At 40.8% G+C, this 18,129-nt stretch overlaps 1 protein-coding gene across 2 annotated transcripts in view; it reads right to left on the bottom strand.

The window, feature by feature from the left end:
* Positions 1-528: 528 nt before the first annotated feature.
* RMND1 (required for meiotic nuclear division 1 homolog) overlaps positions 529-18,129 on the bottom strand; it is a 33,701-nt gene continuing 16,100 nt past the window's right edge. For both annotated transcript variants that reach the window (XM_061130276.1, XM_061130277.1), the window contains 8 exons: positions 17,168-17,207; positions 15,053-15,153; positions 13,031-13,137; positions 12,018-12,082; positions 11,153-11,229; positions 8,623-8,743; positions 1,230-1,346; positions 529-743 (listed from right to left, as the gene is read on the bottom strand). In XM_061130276.1, the coding sequence (XP_060986259.1) occupies positions 702-743; positions 1,230-1,346; positions 8,623-8,743; positions 11,153-11,229; positions 12,018-12,082; positions 13,031-13,137; positions 15,053-15,153; positions 17,168-17,207 (670 nt within the window). In that variant the 3' untranslated portion in view covers positions 529-701. The remainder of the gene's footprint in view (positions 744-1,229; positions 1,347-8,622; positions 8,744-11,152; positions 11,230-12,017; positions 12,083-13,030; positions 13,138-15,052; positions 15,154-17,167; positions 17,208-18,129) is intronic.

An 18,129-nucleotide genomic window follows, 5' to 3' on the forward strand; every position in this document is an offset into this window, starting at 1 on the left:
AAAGTGACAGTGTCCCAAGTTAGAACATTAATACTCTGGAGATGTATATAACATGAAAAAAACATGAAATTCATGTGGTGGAGAGGGTAGTAGGGCAGGGGGAATATGCATAAAAATAAGCTGAAGATAAAAAAGACTATCAAATCAAGAGAGCATATAAATATTAAAATCTTTGTACCTGGTATTTTAAATCCCCCTGAAGTGTGAGAAAAAGTTCCTCTGTGGGAAGGATATTTTGACTTGACTTGGTAGTGAAAGGATGGAAAGTATGGATTAATGAAAAAAGCCAGTGAGCAGACTCATTATGCCACATAAAAACAGGATACAAAGTTAATTTCTGCCATTAAAGCCTATCTCCTACATTTCAGAACTGGAGTTTTTGTTATGTTTTCTTAGGGCCAAGATTGGGACTCCCTGGGGGTAGGTTAGGAGCAATGCCCAAATTTCCCAGATACCGAGATTATCCAAAGTTCTTTAAAATATAAAATGAACATTATCCTTTCAAATTACCAGTGTTATAGACCCAGATGCTGGGTTCTTCATAGTTTTTATTCAAGCAGCAATACTAGAAACTGAAAAAGATCATTGTAACAATTCCTTGATTTAAGAAAAATACCTATTAAAAGATATCTCAGCAGATGAACACTTAATGTTTGATTGTAGAACTCATCTCTTGCAACAATACTTTTTTCCTTTGGTCATCACTTAATCAGAAAAAAGACTCGTCCCAGTTCAAACAGTACCTTACAAATAAAAAGAAGTATTATGACAAATCACTGGTACAAACTTAAGATGACTTTTCAGATTGTGATTAATGAAAAATGCTCCTGAAGTAAGAACAACTTCTGTCTATCCCACTGGGCAAGCGGCACATCTGAGGCTTAAGCGCTCGCTGCTGAGCTGTACATTACACATTTACCAGAACTCTCTAAATGCCATCTCTTAGAATGAGGGAATTTCCTGGCAATCCAGTGGTTACAATTTGGCACTTTCACTGCCGTGGCCCATTTTCACTCCCTGGTCAGGGAACTAAGATCCCACAAGCCACACAGCATGGCCAGATAAAATGGGGAACTTTTACAAAAGTCATACTTTAATGCATTTTCAAAATACTACCACAGTCACTTGTAACTTGCCTCACTTGCAAACAGACTTAAGTATTTAGGACAGTCATGTTCTTTCCTGCTATTATCTTCTGTCAAGTTACCATCATAAAAGTTGTAATTTACCTCTATGGTAATAAGGATGACAATCATCCATTCCAGGCGGAGTGCCCTCTTCTCAGTCAGGTGATTTCGCATCAGATCTGTTAGCTCCATGCAGTGCTGAAGCTTTTCATTCATGACCTGCAGCAGGAAACATCTCAGAAAGTACCCTGTGTATTTAAACGAACTCACTGAACAGTTGCCTGCTTCACATTTCCGAGTTTCAAACAGGTATGTGGTGAGAAATCGTCCCTTGAATTCCTGCACCTCAGCTCTCTCTCCAAAGGCAACCTGCCAGTGCTACCTGTCTCCTTTCTGTGAATCCACTGGGACATTTTGTAATTTACAGATGTGACTGCAAAAAATACTTGGCATACCAAAGCTCTTATATTCGTAATATTTTGATGGAAAATCTGAAAGTTTTTGAGCCCTAGTTTTTCATCACTGCTCTTGGTAAATTTTAAGCAGTTAATAAAAGCAAACTTGAAATACGATTCTTTTACTATGGCCTTAAGATGGCAAAAACAATGATTACCCTCTACAATACTAAAACTGTTCTCAAGTCCCACTGTCAAAAATTCCCAAACACAAAACTTGACCTGCTACACATCACCGCTAGATGGCACTGCTCTTAACGCTTAAGTGCAGAGGCTCTAGGTTCTGCCTTCTGGTGTCCCTGGATGGTTGAGGGGGGTTTGTAGAAAACAGAATCTTGTATTAAAGACTTACTTTATTACTTACTGTATTAAGTAAGTAATGCTTACTTAATACTTCTGTATTAAGACTTGTCAGTCTGACCACTGACAAGGTATACTTCCTTAATCTCTCTATCTCACTTTTCCTTTGGAAATTACAGTCTGGAAGACAAATGTTTAACAATAGATTCTGCATTCCCCTCGATAATTTCTGAGCTATGTATGCTGAGCGTGCAGGTATGGTCGGTGGAAATTTGAGACAAACCACAGATGCATGTCTGGGTTGACTGAAATGTGCCAGTGCACCATATTTACCATGATTCTGCACAGAACATTAAACTGTGAGCGCGAGCCCCAGAGAAGGAAATGGCAACCCACTCCAGTGTTCTTGCCTGGAAAATTCCATGGAAAGCGGAGCCTGGTGAGCTACAGCCCATGGGGTCACAGAGAGGAGGACGCAGCAGCACTGTGACAGTGAACACCTGGAACCACGCTGGTAACACGTGTTTCCAGACTCCTCCGGCACCCCGCAGTTACCAAGTTGTATACATGTTTAGAACAGTGCCTCCTCCTTCCTCTTCCTATTGCTACTGACTGTCTGATCTTGGTCTATAAATATGCTCAGCCTTAAGCTTGCTTCTCTTTTCAAAATGCTGACCCAACCCTCTTCTATTTTCCTTCAACTCTGACTAAAGACATTTTCTTCCTCTACTTCCTCAGCACCCAATTTAGCCCTTAGAAGTTGTAGATATTACCTCAACTCCCCTGAAACTTCCAGATGTCTCGTCAGTAACTTTAACACCCTTTCTTGGTTAGATTACAAGACCTCAATTAACTCAAGTGTTTGACAACACCTGGAAACACACTTCCTTCTGGCTTTTCTCGTCTAGTGACCAAATTCTGCCTCCGACATCCTTCTTTTCTGAGACTTCTCAGACCTCCCCTTAAATGTGGATGACATTTCCCAGAGTCCTGATCTTGTCCCTCCTGCCTTCCATCTCTGCACTCTGCACGATCGTGCCCAGATGGTCTGTGGAGACGTCTCCTGGACTTGGGTCGTTTCCATCCCACCACCACTGCTTCTGTGATACACATGAGCCAACTGCATTCAAGTCAAAGACTCAGAAATTCTGTTTATTTCAGAAGAAAACTATCATTAACAAAAAACGGAAAATCTGCATGATGTGAAATGGTGTTGGCTACACAGAGTTGAGCCTGATGCTTGGGAAAGTGTGAGTTTACACATCATAGGGCCAGTCACGAGCCATGAAAGCCAAAATAGAGAGTTTCTCTTCAACACGGAACAGAAGTGTTACTTGCTTCCATGCTTCCATGTTATTTCAGGGTCCACATGTTACCTAAGTTCATCTCTTATACAAGTGTATGTATCCCACATTTTAAGAAAGACTGATTGAAGAAAAACTTTTTTGATAAGTCCCAAATGTAAGTGGTTAATCCCGATTTCTCTTCTGCCCAAATTTCTTGCTTTACTGTTACTTATTTCTTTGGATGCTGGAGACAAACATCTTTATTAAAGATATCACCAAAATTTTGGCAAACATTTCAAAACCTGTTTGTAAACACAATGCTTCCCTTTTAAACTGCTCTGCCCGAATTTCTGTCTATAAAACACCATCTTATCGGTTTCCTTCTTGTGTCTTAAATTTAGCATTTCTCAAACTCCGAGTTTTTAAAAAGTAGCATGAACTCTTTTCATTTTGACTGCACCAGGTCTTTGTGGCAGCGCTCAGACGTGCTTCAGTTTCAGCGTGCGCACAGCCTTCTCTTGTTGGCAGAACACGGGCTCAGGTGCTGTATCTCGTGGGCTTACTTGCCCTGCAACATGTAGGATCTTAGCTCCCCGACCAGGAATCAAACCCGTGTCCCCTGCAGAGGAAGCTCAGTCTTAACCACTGGACCTCTAGGGAAGTCCTTTAGCTTCTAAAGAAAAATTAAAGTGGACTTCCGGGGACTGCTGGTAATATGGGAGGAATGGTTTGTCCCCTCAAATTCATGCTGAAGCCTTAACCTCCAGTGTGATGGCATCCAGAGATGAGGTCTTTGTCATTATCTTTAGATGGAGTTTAAATTAACATCCTTGTAAGAAGAGGCAGACACACTAGACTGTGCTCTCTCCTTGCCTCGAGAAACTACACTGGGAAGGTGGGAAGGGGGTTCTTACCAGCAACCAAACCTGCACACATCACTAGACCAGTACGAGGTGGTGCGTGAACTGCTGCCCCTAAGAAAGTGTGTTAGTCGCTCAGTTGTGTCTGACTCTGCAACCCCAACGACTGTAGCCCTCCAGGCTCCTCTGTCCATGGAATTCTCCAGGCAAGAACACTGGAGTGGGTTGCCATTCCCTTCTCCAGGGGATCTTCCCAACCCAGGGATCAAACCTGGGTCTCCCTCATTGCAGGCAGATTCTTTACCATCTAAGCCACCAGGGAAGCCCCCAAGGAATGCGAACAAGGTACTGCAGAAGCAGAGAGGCAGGTGGTGCCAGATTTAAGCACACTTTTATTTTTATTTATTTATTTTTTACTCTTTTATTTTTATTCTTCAGGACACTACCCGAATTATCTTCCACTTGTTTATAGCACTGATTAAGTGCAATGCATACATTCTCCTGGATACTTGGTTAAGAATTCAGAAATCAGCATTATAGCTTCATAGAGCTCGCATAAAAATTTTTTTCTTAAAAATACCATGGAATGGACATGTTCTGGGACTTTCCCAGTAGTGGGACTGAGGGGACCCTGCCCACCTGCTCCTGGGCTGCAGAGTCGACTTCCCTACACTGGGCATGGAGGAAGCCTAGCCACTCGGAGGAGTGCTGTCCCCGGTAAGCCCCACCATGTGCCCTCTTAGCACATCCACTGCGGCTGCTTGGTGAAGACTCAGTGGCACTTTCTCCAGGGTTCCCCTTCCTACGTGGCTCTCTGATCATCTTCCAGCTAGTTGATTTCGTCACTTCACATCTATGTTCATGATTGATCCTGTGTTGACATTTCTCATCTTCAGCTGTGACTTTCACGTTGAATGTAGTGTTCATCCCAAGTTCCTAAAAGACATTCCTGTCTTTCTGCTTCTCCTCCTCTGGGCCACACACGCAGGATGTTTCCTGCTCAAACCACCTTCATTGTTAGTGACTGTGATCCTAGGCTCTTTTCCTGTACTCCTGTCCACAAGGGACATGCGAAGGACACTGAAGGCATCACTAGCAAAGGATACCAAGATGTGAGGAAGGAAACAGAAAGAAGGGCTGCGGGTAGGATGTCTGAGTTCACACTTGCCATGCAGCTGGTTTACCTTAGTTATTGCTCAGCAACTGTTACTGACCCAACTCAGCACTACAGGCTGGTTATCAAAAAAGGTCTACATTTGCTTGATGGCAATAATCTGTACACTTCATCCCAACAGTCAGGGTTCCACCAAACATCTTCATTCCAAGAGAAAAAGGGGAGACATCCAAGAGCCGTAACTCTTGAGCACTTTCAAATTTGTCCCCAGTAAGTATGGCTTCTGAGCAAGGTTGATGCTTTTGTTTAATGGCATTAAAGAATTCTCACAAGAGGCTTTATTTCCAAATTTTCCTTGAGGCATAATTTACATACAATAAAGCGCCCTTGTCTCCATTCTAAGTGTATACATTTTGAAGACTTCTGACAGATATACAACCATGGAAGTATTGAAACGACATTTCCATCACCCCAAGTCCCTGTGCCCCTTTGAAATCTACAGCTCCAGGGAACCACTGATCTATTTTCTATAACTACAGGTTAGCCTTTCTAGAATTTCCTATAAATATAGTAGCATGTATTCTGTTGTGTCTAGATTTTTCTCACTCAGCATAATGATCCTGATATTCATCCATGCTGTTGCATGGATCGGTAATTGTTTTTTAACTGCTGAGTGGTATTCCACTGTATGGCTATCCCGCAGTTTCTTTATCCATTCCTATTATCCACTCCTATCCATTCCTATCCACCTATTAGTGGCCATTTGATTGTTTTCAGTTTTTGGCTATTATGACTAAAGCTCCTATGAAGATGCAGGTACAAATCAATGTGAGCACATATGTTTTCATTTCTCGTGAATAAATACTCAGGAGCAAATCACTGGATCATACAGTAACACAACAATTAAATTTCTGAGGAACTGCTGGGCTGTTTTGGAAAGTGGTTGTACCAAAGTATATTCTCACAAGTCACATATGAAACTTCCACTTGCTCCACATCCCTCTTGACACATGGGATCATCAGTCCTTTTAATTTTAGTCATTCTAATGTGTGTGTAGTGACAAGGCACTGTACATTTAATTTGCACTTCCCTAACAGACAATAACATCGAGCATCTTCTCACAATCATTTGACCATTCACATATGTTGTGAGATGTCAGTTCAAATCTTTTTTGCCCATTTAAAAACCCAAGTTGTCTTTTTGAGTGGGAAGAATTCTGGACAAGTCTTTTGTCAGGCTATATATTGAGAATATTTCCTTCTAGCCTGTGGGAGGAAATATTCTCAATATATTTGTGATCTGCCTTTTCATATTATTTTTTAATTAAAAAAGTATTTATTTATTTGGCTGCACCTGGACTTAGCTGGGGCATTGGGGATTATCAGTCTTCATTGAGGCAAGAGGGATTTTCAGTTGCAGCATGCAAACTCTAGTTGTAGCATGTGGAGTCGAGTTCCCTGACCAGGGATCCAACCCAGACCCCCTGCATGGGCAGCATGGAGTCTTAGCCACTGGACCACCAGGGAAGTCCCTGCCCTTTCATATTCTAAACAGTGTCTTTCGAAGACCAGTAGTTTTAGTTTTGATGAAGTTCAACTTATCAAATTCTTTCTGTAAGGGTCATGATTTTTTTTTTTTTTTTTGGTCCTAACAAATCTTTGCCTTCCCCAAGGTCATGAGGCCTTTTCCCCTATATTTTCTTACTGAGCTTTTATAATTTTACCTTTCATATTTAAAGGTCTCTAATTCATTTAGAAATGGTGTGAAGACAAAACTAGGGCTCATTTTTTTTTTTACAATGGCTATCCAATTGTTCTAGCACCATTTATTGAAAAGATTAGGAAAAAAAGAGAAGATAGCCTCAAAGACTCATTGGAGTATAACTAAAGATCTGAGATTCATGTCACAGAGATAGAGCAGATTTCCCCTCAGAAATCATGAAGGCCAGAAGAAAGTGGGACAGTAATTTTTAGGTGTTGAAAGAAAAGAATTGTCACTTGGAATCCTTCATCTAGGGAAAAAAAGATGCTTCAGGAATGAAGGGGAAGTCTAGATATTCTCAGATGAAGGAAAACTAAAGAGATTATGCTTTCACAGACTTACCCTGAAAGAATGGCTATAGAATGTTCTTGGAATAGAAAGCAAACAATAGAAAAAGAAATCTTAGAACATCATTGAAGGAAAAAAAGGAACAAAGGAAAGAATAAAATATGGGTAAATATGAGAGAATTTCCTTCTCCTCTTGAGTCTTCTGAATTATGCTGATGGTCGAAGCAAAAGCTAACACATTGATGAAGTTCTCAAAGTGGAGAGCAGAGGGATATACACGTCCTACAGTTTCCCTACTTGATTTAATCTGGTGAAATGTCGAAAAGGGTGGATTGTGATAAAGGTATGCATAATGGATTACCTAGAGAAACTACCAATTATCTATGCAGAGAGATATACTAAAAAATGATACAGATGAATCAAAATGGAATCCCCTCCAAATGTCTAGGTAGCTCATAGGAAGGCAGGGGTTGATACAGACAATGACTTGGAGGGATCTCAAGGGTGTTACACTCATTGAAAAAAGCCCATTTTAAAAGACACACAGTGCGGTTCTATTTATATAACAATCCCAAAATGACAAAATTACAGAGCTGGGGAATAGATTAGTCACTGCCCAGGGTTAGGGATGGTGGGGGAGGGACGGTCGTGTTACTATAAGGGGACAAGCACAAGGAAGATCTTTGTGGTGACAGGACAGACCTGTATCCAGACCTTGTGGTTACCTGGATCTACACGTGATTAAATGTCACAGAACTACACGCACACACGATACCAGCGTCCAGTGTGTTTTCTCCTCTCTCCCCCATGTGGTTTACCTCCGTCATGACCACCTCCACCCACATCCATCATTCCATCAGTTGCCTCTCTCAACTCTGCCTCCATGCTTCTCAACGCTCTTGTGACTGTTCTCTTGCTACTGTACCCTCCACGTTGTCTCAAACGTGGCTCCTCCCCCTCCCCCCAACCTTTCTACGTCTGCCATCTTTCTACCTGTTGCCCAGAAAGCACCAGTCATCCTTACTCTTCTCTCTCCCTGCCCTCCCCATGACAACCACTTCATCTGTCTTAAAGGATTCTTTTAAAAGTTTCATTCTTATTCTCGCTGTTGCCAGTAAAGTTCTGGACCTCACAAACTCTTGCTTGAAACTTGATGAGAAATTTCCTACTGGACTACTAGGCCTCCAGACCCTCACCAATCTCATCAAGCCTCTAGAGTAAAATTCAGAATATCCTTTGACGTGAAAGCTGAAAACTGTCTGTACGCAGGACAACGAGAGCGGGAAATCTAGAGATCTGTCTAGAAGTCAAAAGAGACATTTCTCCAAAAGCAGTTAAACATGTTTACTTAATTGAAAAATTCTCTTCACACTGGCATACAACTTAGAGGTGACATTGTGTCTTTCTCAGTAGAAGTGCAAAATACATACCTTGACTCTACGAGTGATGCTGAGGAACCGACAAGTTTTATCATAAAGCTCTTCCAGATTTTCTCTGTCCCAGTAGAAATCAGGGGTGATCAAGAAGTCTGAACTCAAGTTTATACGGTGTCTTAAAAAAAGGAAAATGATAACTTTTCATTTTCATCTTAAACTAAAAAAATCATGGTCTCTCTTTTCTTTCTTTTTTGAAGATATTTATTCATTGATTGGAGTGTAGTTAATTTACAATGTTGTGTTAGTTCCAAGTGTGCAGCAAAGTGATTCAGTTATACACATATAGATACATATATCTATATCTCTCTATATATATGTATATTCTCTTCCAGCACTTCTCCATTATAGGTTATTACAAGATATTGCGCATAGTTCCTAGGCTACACAGTAGGACCTTGTTGTTTACCTGTTTTATATACAGCAGCGTGTCTATGTTAGTCCCAAACTCCTAATTTATCTCCCCTCATCCTCACTGGTAACCATGAGTTTGTTTTCTATGTCTGTGAGTTTATTTCTGTTTTGTAAATATGTTTAATTTCTTACTTATATGGTGTTTTATAAAAACAGTTTTGAATGCTGATTCTTATAATACTTCTGAGAAACATGTAAACAAAAAAATTTCAAAATCTGCAACCAAATTATTTCAATATTTACACTGGCAGTCATGAAGTAGACAAAAGAAAGCCCAATGTGAAAAATTTTGAAGCTTTTTTTTTTCATTCAAGTTGGTTACAATATACACGCAAGTATCTGTGTGTGTGGATAGGTATTCACACGACTACAGGTTTCCTCAGTATCCTTCCAGTGTTTAATCAAACACTGGATAAACAAATCCTCTATTTCTACCCTTTTACATATGAAGCCTGAGCTTGTTTTTAAAAGAAAATTTACATTGTAGAAGTAACACATACTCTTCCACCATAAAAAAGAAAAACCCCGGAGAAGAATCCATAAAACACTGGTAAGGCCCTTTACCCTAACACCACAACTCAACTCCTTTAGGCCCTGACAACACTGCTGTTGTCCTTCCAGATCTGATTCTCTGCACACACACACGTGTGTGTGTGTGTGCACGCGCGCACACATGTGCACACACACCTACATGTCTGATAGTATGTATACATATCAATATACATATGAATATTTATGTTGTTTGTCTACAAGTGGGATCATACCACATCTGTAATTTATGACTTAATTTCTCACCTGATATAACCTGCCACATTTCTACTTCTATATCTCTTCATAGACTCACCACATTCCTTTGAATAACACATAAGCACTCTTATTGTAAAGAGAAGAAAACTTAGGATAAGAACAGTAAGGCTCTATAGAAACTATTCACAAACCTAAACATATTTAGTCCTAATTTCTGAGTTTTGATATAGTAATTCCCTGTATGGAATTCTGCTCACATCATTAAGAGCAGAGGAGAAAGAAGTCTCTGTATCCCACTTCTTCACAAGCTCGAGGCTTTAGATGGGCTGTAGGATGCTCCTGACATAGGGGTGTTTATTTTTGTTGGTGCCCTGAGCTGGGGTCCCTGAGCTATGAAAAAGGCACGGGTGATGGAATGCTGGCCCACTTCTCCTCACCAGGCCACGTATTAATATCTAAGGAAAATGTGGAACAACAACCCTTAGGTACACTACGGACAACAAACCCCAGTCACTCATCCCACATGCAGAAGGGCCGAAGCACCGAGAATGCTGCCTGGTGAGAAAAACACCAAGATTCAGGATGTTTCACGCCATAAACCCTGGGAAAACTACAAGAATAAAATACACTGAAGGCCTTTTAATTTAACTTAATTTAAAATGATGCACTATTATATTTAATCAGTTTTAAGACACTGTTTTTCCCATTTTTAACATCTCTGAAAACGGAGGCATCTTTAAAAGTGATGAAGTCTTACAGGTGGCAGTTGTGACTCAGCTGTCATTGCCTTAGACAACTTTCCCTCAGGTTTGCCTTTTCACGTATGCCTGGGAATACATAAAATGTGATAAATCTACATCTAAATAAGACTAAAAGAGCTATTTCAGGAAGCGCAAAATTAAAATTGTGATTAAAAAAGCATTGTCTCATATGCTAGCTGGTGGCATTTTCACTTTCCTATGGCATCTTATGGTGTCTCAGAGTCAGTGAAAGATGATACATCACTTTTCTGTAGCAATTAGGTCTATTTAGAGTTATGATGCAGTGACAGAGCTGTACTGAGAATTCCCATTGTTCAAATTCTAGAATGTGTCTTTCCGCCTTCAGAGAACACCGACAGTGCTCTCTGATGGGGCTTTATTGTAGATTAATTGTGGTCTCTCTTGCACAGGCAGAATTTCTTCCAGTAAAGTCCTAACACAGCCCAGCTGCTTCTAATGGGTCAGAGTTCTTCATGCTTATAACGAATGAAATAAAAACAGCTGCAGTTTCCATTAAGGTACAAATGCTTGCTCTTTACTGTACAGGGGTATTTTCTGCTGATTGTTAAATATACAAGGTATATCATTTACAGAGAAAATTTTACCTTAGGGCAAAGAGTTCACCCATTTTCTGCATAACTTCTTCATGAGATAGTTTCACTTTCTTCCCAGCTTTTAAAGCCTATTTGGGAGGGGAAGAAATAGATACATACATACACACGTGTCCCTTCTCACTAGCATGTTCTATGATGTACATTCCTAATCTCTTACTGAAAAACCAGGGGCTCTTTTCCCAAGTATAACTATTCCTCCATAGTAAAAACAAAGTTAATTACAGTAGGCATGATTTTTAACATATGTAGTTTGAAATTCTGATATAACTATAGACGCATTTTTCATGCTATTACTTTTCTCAGAACTTGTCAAAACATTTTTTTCTTTAATCAAGAAAAGTGGTCACAATTTTCTTGACAGGAAACATTTCACTTTACTTCCTTTCAATTCAGTTACATGAAAAATATTATACCATTAGAGAAAGCTAATTTGAGTTTCGGCTTCCCAGGTGGCTCAGTGGTGAAGAATCTGCCTGCTAATGCAGGAGACACAGGTTCGATTCCTGGGTTGGGAAGGTCCTCTGGAGGAGGAAATGGCTACCCACTCCAGTATTCCTGCCTGAAAAATTCCACGGATCGAGGAGCCTGGTAGGCAACAAGTCCATGAAGTCACAAAAAGTGGGACATGACTGAGCAACTAATAAACACACAGAATTTGAATTTTAAGCTTTAAAAGGTTTCTTACTTTATCATTTTATATGTAACTGGATTTTTTTTCTGCTTAAATTCAGTGTAGCTTTCTTACCATTCATTACTACTTTCTTGTACTTCTAAATTCATCATTATAGTGTGAAATTTATATTTTTCCCCAATAGAACTCAATCCTTGAAAACAAGCATAACAGTGGTATAATTACCTCCGGAATCGACTGAATAGATTCAACAAATTTATCCAGTGATGCTTCCCAGATAGCAAGTTTCACTAGAGAAAAATGATTAATGATGGAACATTTATCATCACAATTATATTTCTACAAAATGCAAAACTGCACAGCACCTTCACTGCCATTTAACAATATGTTTAAGAAACAGATGTCCAAAAAATATGAAACTGACATTTTAGAACAGTTACTTATTATGTTACAAAAGAGGGCACTAAGTAGAAAGAGCTAGAAGAAAGTGAGTCAGTTTCCAAGGTCTGCTGGCAGATCAAAGCTACACTGGGTAAAATCCCTGATTTTCTCATACTGTATCCCAGAAGCCCAGAGGATGAGCTATGCCCTGGAATGAAGGGTGGCTCTGTAGCTGGGGCAGGAACCAGACTCTCCTGGCCTTCCCTTCCACTCCTCTGGGCAGCGGGTACAGCTCAGAAGTCCCAAAGCCTCCTGGGTGGTATGCACAGCCCACCCGAGCCGCTTGGTGTAGACTGGTGGCAGGAACCTTTCTTGGAGAACTTCCGCAGTTTCACACAGGTGTATGAATCTTTCCGGAAAAACTGAGAGCCACTGTGACCCTCTGTCCCATTATTGTGAAAAACCAGGGTGTACTTTTCTACAAAGAGGCCTATGCCCAATCACATGAGGCTGGGCTTTCTCTGCCTGATTAGAGACAGTCTAAGACCAGCAATCTCAGACAGAAGCGGAGAGAACAAAGGGAGTGATGATAACAACAACAATAATAATATAAAAGCATTCTTGGACAGATAAGCTTTATCAATACAGTTAATAAGGAATGCATAACTGTAGCATGGACACTGTATTTTATACTCTATACTATGTATACATATTCTTTTGGAATAAAAAAAAGAAAAAGGAATTATAAGGCTGTGAAGTACTCTGTGAAAACAAGACAAAGTCCACTAAATTCTTTAACTTCCTGGACGAAATGAACACTATGTGATACCTTCTCTGAATAAGTAGTAGTAACTTACCTGAGAGGCAAAGGGCATTTGAGAAAGCAAATTTCTCCAGAATGGCGTCATCTAAATCCAGCTCTGAATTTAACCGGATTTCCCCTCTGTGAAGTTTTGACTGCCCCCTAAGGAAAAAAGAAAAAGCATCTTCTAAATCTTGAAAAGTACTTTCTCTCTTCTGAAAAAGTCACCCTATAATCTTTCTAGAGGTCATTTTGGCAACTTGTATCGAGAGTCTCACAAATGTTCTCATACCCTATGATCCAAGTAATTCCACTTCTAGGAATTTATCCTAAGGAAATACTGAAAGATGCAAAGAAAGATCTGTGTACAGAAAACCTTTTATGGTCAAATGTTTAATAGTAAGAAATCAGGAACCAAACTGAGTGTGCAAGGAGAACAGTTCATCTACAGGAATTCGGCACAAAAGTAAACAAGCATGTTTTGAAAGGATATTTAGTAGAAAAGGGAAAATGGTTATAATAATTTGCTAAGTGAAGAAATGCTGAATATATAACTATACACAGTATAATCTAAAATCACCCTAATATGGTAGGGATGGGGAGGGAGACTGGGCAGTTATGAAAAATTAAGATGTATATGTAGACAATTCTGGAATGACTGGGGAGGCAGGAAGGGAGGGAATTTGGGGATATAAGCATCATAAGCAAAGAGGAAAAGGACAGGCTAAACCTTCATGAGAGATGTGAGACCACGAGACAGACAAAAGGGGCTGGATGAGGAGGGTGGGAGGGGGCAGAATCCACTCTAACAGCCTCACGTGGGGGAACAACAGAAGATACGAGAAAGAGGGCAGGGCTGATGAGACGCTTTATGAAGGAGCTCGGCCCGTACAGAGTGAGACAGCAGGCACCCGCGTCACATGCAGGACTCACACGCCCACTGCGCTGGTGGAGGCGAGGATGGTCTTTTCTGATGAAACCAAACCTCTGACTCCAGGATCCAGGGTCAAGCACTGGAATCTCTAGAGGCTGTGAGATGGGTGTGCGTGTGTGCACACCTACAGGCGGGTGCAGGACAATGCCTAGTAAGTCACAGTGCGGCCTGGAGGCAGGCTATGGCAGGGCAACTGATGGGAAATGTGACCACAGGGCCGTGGGCTTCATGATGGATAAAACGAGTAACAACTCCTGGCTCCTCATCTGTCATGTCCCCGGCTCACACCATCACTTTCTTCTGCACCCACCGTGGGCCCGGGTCCTCACTCGTGAGTCAGGTGCCTAGCGTCTCTGAAGCTCACCCGAAAGCTGGTTCGCCGCAATCCCGGCGACTGTGTTGGATAAAATGATACAGGAAAGCTCAATGCTGGCGATTAGCACTGAGCTCTTAGCCCATCTACTGGTTCTATAGCGGGCGTCTCTTCCAAATTTCCCTAAAGCTCTGATTGCATCACTTCCTTTCTCAACACCAAGACTTTCCCCGCCCCTCACATTCCACTAGGTAGGTACCTCCTTGAGAATAAAGACCTTTTAATCCTGTTCCCACTGCCTGCTCTCTCCACCTTAACATCTCTCCTCATTTTTGTGCCCTTGCTGGGACAGGGAAATCAGTCAGGATGCTGCCTAACCATACCTCTGACCCGAGCAGGTCAGCAGGCCCCCACTTCCTGCAGGCACCTCCATTCCTGAGTGGTTCCCTTAGAGCACCCCCTCATTATACTTAATACTTTTTATACTCAAAGTCAACGGGAAAAAAGCAAAAAGGATTTACTTAAGAAAAAAACATTACTAGAATAATTTGACAGATTCATTGTGACGAAGGCTCACTACTTTTTACTGATTTCGGCTATTTAGGAAATATTATTTTGGGGTTATACTACCTACTTGTTTTAATTTATGGGTAGCCTGAGAAGTTGAAAAATTGTCTGTCCACTAATATTAATTGCTTTGGCTTTCTGTTTGTACTAATAGCTTTTTTTCTTAAAATGTGTCTCCAAATTCATAAAGACTTGATCTTCTCTACTGCTTTCCCTAGTTATTTCAAGTGCCTGTTTTGTAAATTTGATAAAAAGGTGCTTACTCTGTTTTTGTGTAGTTAAGCTCTTCATTTTCCCAGTGAACCAATGCAATTTCATAGGGCTGAATTTCATGTTTTTCTAGAACTTGCATCACATGCTTCATCTAGAAGAAAAGGAAGATTAACCTGAAATTATCCTGACCCCCTCAGTGATGGTTATAACATTTTAAAAATTACATTTAATGATGTTTGTTTTGTTCTTCAGGTTTTAAGGAAAAAGCAAACTCATGGTGATGCTAAACGAACCGGAAGGATGATACATCCATTTGTTTTTAGATTTGGAAAACACAGGGGAGCTTACAGAGGAAAACAGAAACAACCACTCTCCCACCACCCAGAGAAAACCACAGTAACATTATGGCTTGTTTTCCTTAAACAGTGAGACACAAACAAAATGTTTAAGTTAAACACTTGTAAAAATTTAAACAACACAGAATTATAGAAAGTGACAATCTCTCTATTCTCCTGCATTCCTAATCCCTGAAGGTAATCATGATTAAACTTGGTGCATATCCTTCCAGACATCCCCTTACATGTAAATATATGTATGTTTAGTTTGCTTTTTTATATAGATGGGATGGTACTGTACATACAAAAATTTTCAATGCTCTTCTCCTTAACGGCGGAACCACAACTGATTTAACCATTCTAAACGTCCATTCGTGGGGGACTTTTTTCTCCTCTCCACTAACGCAATGTCACATGCACCAGCCTGATGCATGTATCTTCAGGGCCTGTGGAAGTATTTCTTCAGGATTTGTTAGATCAAAAGACACAGACGCTTGTAACTGTGGCATGCAGGATGTTCACTCTTTACTATGTGGCACACGGGATCGACAGTTGCAGCACATGGAATCTTTCTCTTTTTAGTTGTGGCAGGCGGGATTTCCAATTTTAGAATCCAAAGATTTACGAAAGATTTACGATTCTTAAAAAAATTACTGAGTATTGTCAGCCTTTTACATCTTTGCAACTTCAAGTAGCCAATTTGGGTTACATTTTTCTTATATCCATTGCTCGTCTCTTTCCTTTTCTCCAGGAAACCACTCCTCAGTCTCTTTCCTCCCACCCCCATGTGTGTGTGTACCTCCTTCTAGTAAAGCTGGGATTGTATGAGGCACCCTTTTAGCACAGCTCTGGTATATCAGCTACAGTTTGTAACCTGCTCTTTTAATTTAACTGTATCATGTGCTGTGCTGGGCTTAGTCGCTCAGTCTTGTCCAACTCTTGGAGACCCCACGGACTGTAGCCTGCCAGGCTCTTCTGTCCATGGGGATTCTCCAGGCAAGAATACAGGGGTGGGTTGCCATGCCCTCCTCCAGGGGATCTTTCCAACCCAGGGATCGAACTCAGGTCTCCTGAGCTGCAGGTGGATTCTTTACCATCTGAGCCACCAGGGAAACCCACCAGGCAATCCCCAGAATGAGATTTTCCCCCACATGGCTTTTAAGAGCTAGATTCTACCCTATGGATAGTAGATTCTATTCTACAGATCCACTTAGCAAGCGTTCTCTTATTATGTGTTTTGGTTATTTCTCATTTTTGCTATTGTAAATAATGTGTTGATGAACATTTCTATATGTCATTCATCACATATAATGTGATTATTTTCTTTGGATAACTTTCTAGATGTAAAATTGCTGAGTTAAATACAAAGTTTTGATGGGTATTAACAAACTGCCCCTGAAAAGACTGTATCAAACAAATCCTGACTGGGATAATAAATAAATGCCAGTGAGTGAAAATGTTCTAGAAAACTTGATCTTGATCTAAAACAAAACTCAGTGCAGCCAGCTTCCACGTAACTGTGTGAACACTGCTCATTTTGCAGGTTATCATGTGAGAAGTACACTCCCCTCCATCTGCAGTGTCGCTAGGATTCTTCTCATTCCCCACAAACCAGTGTGCGCCCAGAGAATGGAAGACGTAGGCAACCCGTAGTCAAAATGACAATTTTGGAAGATGACAGTGCTAGGATCAACATCACATAAAGCTGAGCAAAGCAACTGAAGATTACCTGTCATTGTATCATCCAATGGCTCAGGTTATTGAGGGCTAATTAACAATTTATTCTCAGAAAACTAAGTTTTAATACTTTCGCACTTTGTTTATACTTACAGTTTGGTCTTTCACATTCCAGAACACAGCAGCTCCTTCCCTGATTTAAAAGAATAAACTTAGTTAAAGGTGGAATACATTCTTCAGGGCCACACACAGAGCCATGCTTTAGGTAGCTTCTAGAATGTATCTAGGATGCCCATTTAAAAAAATATGATTTATTATGGATTTGACATGATGGCCCCTGGATGGATATGATAAACAAAAGCTATTTTTTGAACTTTTGATTAAAAAACTTCACCCCTCAAAAATTCATAGATTTCTCAAGTGGTGTGCAGAGTAACTATTATTGTAATACTACATAATTTCATGCATCTAGGTTGTTTTTGATACCCTGATTCAATTTTTTTTTTAAATTCTAAATTCTTTATTTTTTCTCGGGGTATAGTTGATTAACAAACAATGCTGGGATAGTTTCAGGTGGACAGCAAAGGGACACAGCCAGACACATACATCAGTAACATTTTATGGAAAAACCCCAAAGAACTTCTTGGCCAACCCAATACAAAGAACTTCTTGGCCAACTTCTTGGCAATCTGAGTTCTAAGAGTTACGCAGGATCTACGTGGGTGCACGCTGGAGGGACACCGTTTGTACAAGACTAGCAAAGCCAAACGAGAAAATGAGAGCAGGAGATGCAGCGGAGGAAACACCCCAGCTCCGGGAGAAGGTGTGAGGCAGGCACGCGATGTCGCAGAACACAGAGCGAGCGGTGTGAGCGGCTGTGGATGAGGGCGGGCAGGGGGCACTCAGGTCAAAGGTGGCAAGAGACGACCCTGGAAGGAACTTCGTGCTGTGATGAGGAGTTTGGACAAATTCTGCGGAATTTGAAGCAGGGTAGTGTGGTGATCAGAATTACCTGCTGCCAAATTACCCTGCCTACAGACAGACAGACAGACAGACAGACAGACAGGTGGGGTAAGAAGACAGGCAGTGAGTGTGCTGCAGAAGGCGAGGGTAGG

Source organism: Dama dama, chromosome 26 (genome assembly GCF_033118175.1).
Source record: "Dama dama isolate Ldn47 chromosome 26, ASM3311817v1, whole genome shotgun sequence".
NCBI classification, from domain to species: domain Eukaryota; kingdom Metazoa; phylum Chordata; class Mammalia; order Artiodactyla; family Cervidae; genus Dama; species Dama dama.